Source organism: Mandrillus leucophaeus, unplaced genomic scaffold (assembly GCF_000951045.1).
Source record: "Mandrillus leucophaeus isolate KB7577 unplaced genomic scaffold, Mleu.le_1.0 Scaffold105, whole genome shotgun sequence".
NCBI classification, from domain to species: Eukaryota; Metazoa; Chordata; class Mammalia; order Primates; family Cercopithecidae; genus Mandrillus; species Mandrillus leucophaeus.
Window position 1 is genome coordinate 2,377,913 of NW_012098654.1, and position 7,131 is coordinate 2,385,043.

Sequence of the window (7,131 nt, forward strand, 5' to 3'; positions counted from 1 at the left end):
CTTGGAAGCCCTCAAAGCTGACCCTGTTGTCTTTGAAACATCATGGGTGAGAACTAGGACCAAACTCATCAGCCCCCTAAATCTATGCATTATGCCTACTCCCCCTTCTCCGCCTTTTATTAATTTAAAACTCCAGGTTTGTTCGAGCTGCGTAAATTATTTGTTGGTCAACAAAAGAGGACAAGGATCTTTTCACTGCTGTTCTAGGTCCTCCCTACTGCCTGGTACATAGTAGGTGCTCCAGTGAATATTTGTGCATGAATAAGTGAATCCTTCAAATGTACTTTTTTACTCTAATGATCAGAAATTCTTCTTTGCTTCTCAGTAATTGTATTGCCTGTATCCCATTAATCACACACAGTGTACAGTTAAAGCAATACACAGCTCTCAATTTGCCAAATATTTCACAGTGTTTTAATTATCCTGATAAAGCTATAAAACCAAAACAAGCATAAAGGTGTTGCTTTTGGCTTGCTAGTATGGAGATGTAAAGACCATCATTGTATCCATCTAAGCCTTACAACCAACCCCAAGAGCTGGGCCCTGGCCCTGTGCAGAGGAAAGGACATGTGAGGAGAAAGTCTGTCTGAACTTGGGCAGCAGAGTGCAGCAGACCTCACTCCCTGGGATGCCAGCTCAGTCATTTGCATTTGAGATTGGTTTTTTATTTTAATTATCACTCCCTTCCCCTTTGGAATTGACAGACTCAGAGATGCCGTTATGCATGATATGATTTTGTTAAGAGGCACATAATTGCTTCTGAGTATTTTCATGAAGTGCTTCTCAGAGCAGCTTAATATCATACACTCACAGCATAGCAACAGGGAGTGCAGCTGGGGAACAAAAGCTGGTCACTTCTGTTGCACACATGGTGTCATTGTGACTGTTGGAGCAGGAGATGCCGTGGGCAGGGCCTGACTCAGTGATGTCAGGGAAGGTCTGTGTCTGCAGTGTCCGTGCTTGACAGGGGGATGGGCAGGGGACAGCTGATGCGGGGACCGCACTGCAGCACACTGCAGCACAAAGCCACCTCCACGGGCAGCAGACAGGCTCGCTCCAGGCTGACCACAGCTCAGAGCGCGCTTTTGGTGCTTTTCTGCCCCTTTGTCTGCCATGGGATATTGATCTTGGCCACTCAGTTGCAGAGTGGTTCCAGAGTGCTCTGGAACAAGTCAAATGGATACTGAAAACTCGTTCACCAGATGCAAGATTTGTAGACTCGCAGAAGAAATCACAGATCTGTGGCTGTGAAGGTTTAAAATTCAGTCAAGCCATTTTGATGGGGTGCATGAGGATCCCCGAGTAGGTTCTGAGACAAATGGTTGTCTGGCTTAGCAGCATTAGGAACAAGCAGGGGAGTTTATAATATTCCGCATAGGGCAACTGCCATGCTGCTTCGAACTGGACTCGTAACTGAAGAGTCAACTTCTTAGGCTTCAGATGGAAGAGACCTGTGATCTGCAAGACTTCAGGTTTCTAACGGAAAGGCATGGCATCTGGAGTAAGGACACCAGCGCCACCTCAGTAGTCATCTTGTGTTTTCTGCTGGTGGTCACAGGATGAGAACGGCTGTGTGCAGGTTACCCCACACAGCGTGTATTCAGTTACTTCCCTGCGGGGAGTTGCCACTGAGTGAGACGCTTAGCGGCGGGATCCTCCAAGTTTGGCTGTGTCTGTCCATCCATAGTTGTGCAATTGGAAGGAAGACGTTATTTTTCACACTAAAAGAGGAAGTGTCTTTCTTGCATTGTTGTTCCTGGAAGTAGTTTATTAGAAAATAATATGAGGAATCTTTTTTTTTTTTTTTTTTTTGAGACAGAGTCTCACTCTATCATCCAGGCTAAGGTGCAGTGGTGCCGTCTCGGCTCACTGTAACCTCCACCTCCTGAGTTCGAGCGATTTTCCTGCATCAGCCTCCAGAGTAGCTGGGACTACAGGCATGTAACACCACACTTGGTTAACTTTTTTTGTATTTTTAGTAAAGACTGGGCTTCACCATGTTGGCCAGGCTGGTCTTGAACTCCTGACCTCAGGTGATCTGTCTCAGCCTCTGAAAGTGCTGGGATTACAGGCGTGAGCCACTGTGCCCAGCCAGAAAATAATATCAAGATTCTTGAAAAGCAGTCTTCCTCTTGCTTTTGTGTTTTAGTAAAGTAAAATCAGTTTGATCTGAAGTGAGGACTGAACTGCTGACTGGGTATTGACTGTCTTTTGAGCAGAGCTAAGCTTTCTGGAGAGTGAGAATATTGTCTTCTTCTGGTAAGACTGCCTCATGCCTGTGCATCTTCTCTTCCCATCACCCTTCTTTCTTCTTGGCATATCTGGTTATACTCTCAGCCCTGGGGCCAAACAGATGGGTTATATCCATGTGTCTCAGTTTTCTCATCTGGAAAATGAGGATAATAGCAATACTTACCTCATGTGATGGTTGTGAAGAGTAAATGAGTTAATATCTGCACAGTGACACAGTGGTGCCTGGCATGCAGGAAGCATTCTGTGAGTGCTAGCTCTGCCTGTTGTTTTCTCTCAAATGTCGTACGCTTTGCTCACTAGTCTTGGAATTTTTAGTCAGGATGGTAAGGAGTGGTGATAAAATATTTCTTTTCCAGATTATCCCTTTGCATAATTCAGATGACTGTATTTTGAAAATAGTTATGTTCTCAACAGTTGGAGGAGAAATATGTGGTCACAGCTGTTCAGTCAGCTTCTACAGACATTGACTTCATTTGTCTAAAGATGATGGTGATGGCAAGCATGCTAACCTAGGATTTATCATGTTCTGAGCACTTACATAGATTAACAGCTCTCTGAGGTAGGTATAACTACTGTCCCCATTTAAGGGGTGAGGAAACTGAGGCATCAAAGGTTTTGTTCTAAGTTCAAAGCTACACAGCTATTATATGGCAGAGCCAGGGTTCTGCATAGCCATTCACTGTCTGGCTCCTGCACACCTCCAGCTCTATCGTCTCCTGTTCTCCCTACCTCTGTGCTCCAGCCACACAGTCTTCTGCTCCCTGAATGCCCTGCCTCAGGGCCTTTGCATGTGCTATTACCAGGCCCCAGTTCTGGACATGTTTGGCTCCTTCTCATCATACTGATCAAACTCGAAGTGTCACCTTTCCTGACTTGTCTAAACTCTATCCCCACCCCATCCCTCCTTATCACATTATGCTGCCTTCTTCACTTACCAAGGTCTGCCTGTGCTCAAGCAGGGAGAGACCTCCCCTGTTTGCTATTGAATAGCTAGCATGGTGTTCCTTAAAATTTGTGAAGTGTGGCCAGGTGCCGGGTCTCACGCCTGTAATCCCAGCAGTTTGGGAGGCTGAGGCGGGCAGATTACTTGAGGTCAGGAGTTCACGACCAGCCTGGCCAACATGGTGAAACCCCGTCTCTACTAAAAATACAGAAGAATGTAGCTGGGCATAGTGGCACGTGCCTGTAGTCCCAGCTACTCGGGTGGCTGAGCCAGGATAATTGCTTGAACCCAGGAGGTGTAGGTTGCAGGGAGCCGAGATCATGCCACTGCACTCCAGCCTAAGCAACAGAGTGAGCTTCCATCTCAAAGTCTCCTCTCTCTCTCTATATATATATTTAACATATATATTATTATAGATCATATATTTTATATATGTCATATTATGACATATATAATATGTATATTATACATATATATGAAGCGAGTATGGGCAGATTGATTTTCACATCGATTTAACTCCTCTTATGTACACGGATAGGTGACCCAACTCTAACGTGTATGCTTGTGTGTGCACACACACGTGTGTGTAAATGCAGGAATGTGGAGAGATGTGTTCTAATCTTAGTAAAGTGGTACAGAATCACAACATGTTTTCTCTTTGAGTTTTAATCCTAGCTCCAACAGTAATTCCTGTTGTTTCTCTGATGTAGAAGTTGAGGTACCTATTTATGTTTGTCTGTGATGAGACACGTGTTAAAAGAAATGTGGGGCTGGGCGCAGAGGCTCACGCCTGTAATCCCAGCAGTTTGGGAGGCCAAGTCGGGCGGATCCCGAGGTCAGGAGTTCAAGACCAGTCTGGCCAACATAGTGAAACTCTGTCTCTACTAAAAATACTAAAATTAGCCAGGTGTGGTGGCAGGCGTCTGTAGTCCCAGCTACTTGGGAGGCTGAGGCTTGCAGTGAGCCGAGATTGCGCCACTGTACTCCAGCCTGGGTGGCACCACGAGACTCTGTCTCAAAAAAGAAAAAAAAAAATGAAATGTGGCTGGGTATGGTGGTTCATGCCTGTACTCCCGGCACTTTGATTCCTTGAGCCCAGGAGTTTGAGACCGGCCTGGACAACATGGTGAAACTCCATCTCTAAAAACAAACAAAAAAAAAACTAAAACAAAAATTAGCTGGGCATGGTGGTGCACACTGTGGTTCCATCTACTCGGGAGGCTGAGGTGGGAGGATGGCTTGAGCCTGGGAAGTGGAAGTTGCAGGTAAGCCTAGATCACACCACTGCACTCCAGTCTGGGCAGCAACGTGAGACTGTCTCAAAACAAAAAAGGGTGTAACATTCTCAGGCACTGAATAATGCTATTCCTGAAATAAATTATAAAAGCTAGAGCCTGGGTCAGGAAATAAAATTAAAAAAAATTTTTTTTTGTAAAAACTCAGTGTTTTGGTAAAAGAGATGCTACCTTTTTTTTTTTTTTTATAATTTGGTCTAACATACCTTCCTTTCTTGCCATGATTGCTTGCTTCTACTAGTTTAATTTAAATTGTATTTATTTATTTTGCTCACTCTAGAGGGTTCTCTACCAGATCTCATGTCAGGGTTTCCATTGGGGAATTTGACAAAGAAACTGGGGGGCAGGGACCTGAACCTCTTTTTGATCTCTGACAAAAAGCTGTTTTCTGGTCCTTTATCTGAGAACTTTGGGCTGCTGAAGATGCCACCATCCTGTGTGAGGTGACAGACTCATGATCGTGCTGGGGAACTGTGGCCTGCAGAGACCTCTCTGTTTTGGTGAAGTTACGGACAGCATTTGGATGCTGGTCTCGCAAGGCGGGCAAGGCCACATGTTGACTGCTTTTCTTCCAGAACCCAACCTTACTCTTCCTCCTGCTCTGCCCTAGATAACCAGTTCAGGATGTCCATCCTGGAACGACTGGAGCAGATGGAGAGGAGGATGGCTGAGATGACGGGGTCCCAGCAGCACAAACAGGCGAGCGGAGGCGGCAGCAGTGGAGGCGGCAGCGGGAGCGGGAATGGAGGGAGCCAGGCACAGGTACGAGGCGGTGCTGATGCTCGGCTCCCGTTTCGCTTCATGTTTATGGATTGGCGAGGCAGTGGATGGATCACAGGCCTCTTCTCTGCTGCTGATGCTATCCCTGAATTCAGGCAGAAGGCCTGAGGGAGTACTTTACAGCACCTGTGCTTTTAAGCATTACAATCTGTGCAGTATGGAAGCAGCCTTGGAATGTGGAGCTTCTCAGTTGTTTACCCACCTAATCCTTAAGTTATGTCTATTCATCTCAGAATTCACTACTGAATTATAGGGCAGTGGGAGTTAAGGACAACCAATTGGAAAATAGATGCCAGCTGGGCGTGGTGGCTCACACCTATAATCCCAGCACTTTAGGAGGCCAAGATGGGAGGATTGCTTGAGCCCAGGAGTTCAAGACCAGCCTGGGCAACATATTGAGACCCTGTCTCTCTAAAAAAAAATTTAAAAGTTAGGCGTGGTGGTACATCCCTGTGATCCCAGCTATTCAGGAGGCTGAAGTGGGAGGATCACTTGAGCCTGGGAGTTTAGGCTGCAGTGATCACTCCACTGCACTCCAACCTGGTCAATAGAATAAGACCCTATCTCTCAAAAAAAAAAAAAAAAAAGCCAGATGGCAACTCAGATTCTGCTAGGGTTCAGAATTAACTTAGAATCTTCCTACTTTCTATTCTGTATTTTATCCCTGTCTTAAGTATAGGTATAAAACATAATTGAATTCAGTAATTCATATAAGCCTTTTATAAACTCAAGGTCAATATGAAAAGAGCCCAAAGAAAGTGTTTATGTAATGATTCAGTGTAGAATAATATTATGCATTACAGCATCTTTCACAAACTTTCTGTAAGTTCCATGAAGAATGTATGATATTGCCAAATACAGGTAAATTACCAAATATTGTTTCAGAGTCCCATTGGTCTTGAAGGCTTTATATACATTTCATTTAGGAAGTTCATTTTGGGGAAGTCTCCCAGGGAGAAATTATTTCTCAGGACCCTAAGATAAATTTAAAGGAGCTGATGGTATTTTTTATCTCCACTACTCAGTCTTTGCAAAAAAAACCTCAAATAATGACCCCTCTTTCTCTTCAAGACAAATTATAATTTCCTTTACACAGTTAAGTTTTTAGGTGAATATTTTTGGTTTTATGAACCTCATAAATATCAAGTATTAGTAATATTTCAAATAATAATAGGTTAAAATAGCATCATATGTCACACCCAAAAAGCTAGCCTCTTTCCTCCTCACATTTTCATATTGCTCCCCCATCTTCAGAAATCAGCAGGAAAGAAATGACTTGGCACACAGTAAAATATTATTAAGGCTAAGATAGGCTTCTTTTTTTCCTTTTTGACATGGAGTCTTGCTCTGTCGCCCAGGCTGCAGTGCAGTGACACAATCATGGCTCACCGCGACCTCCACCTCCCAGGTTCAAGTGACTCTCCTGCCTCAGCCTCCCTAGTAGCTGGGATTACAGGTGTGTGCCACCACGCCCAGCTAATTTTGTCTTTTTAGTAAGAGATGGGGTTTCACCATGTTGGCCGGGCTGGTCTCAAACTCCTGACCTCAGGTGATCCACCCACCTTGGCCTCCCAAAGTGCTAGGATTGCAGGCGTGAGCCACCACACCCGGCCTAAGATAGGCTTCTTTTTCACCTGATAGTACTAGGTTTTTGTTGTTGTTGTTGTTGTTGTTGTTGTTGAGACAGAGTTTTGCTCTTGTTGCCCAGGCAGGAGTGCAATGGCGCAATCTCGGCTCGCTGTAACCTCTGCCTCCCAGGTTCAAGTGATTCTCCTGCCTCAGCCTCCCTAGTAGCTGGGATTACAGGCGTGTGCCACCACGCCCAGCTAATTTTGTATTTTTAGTAGAGACGGGGTTTCT

General features: G+C 44.9%; 1 protein-coding gene across 1 annotated transcript in view; it reads left to right on the forward strand.

Annotated features, from left to right (window-relative positions):
• Window positions 1-7,131, forward strand: part of CAMTA1 (calmodulin binding transcription activator 1) — a 1,080,371-nt gene that overhangs the window by 1,031,380 nt on the left and 41,860 nt on the right. Inside the window, exon 14 of the mRNA XM_011981621.1 lies at window positions 5,102-5,253. Within this exon, the coding sequence (XP_011837011.1) occupies window positions 5,102-5,253 (152 nt within the window). The remainder of the gene's footprint in view (window positions 1-5,101; window positions 5,254-7,131) is intronic.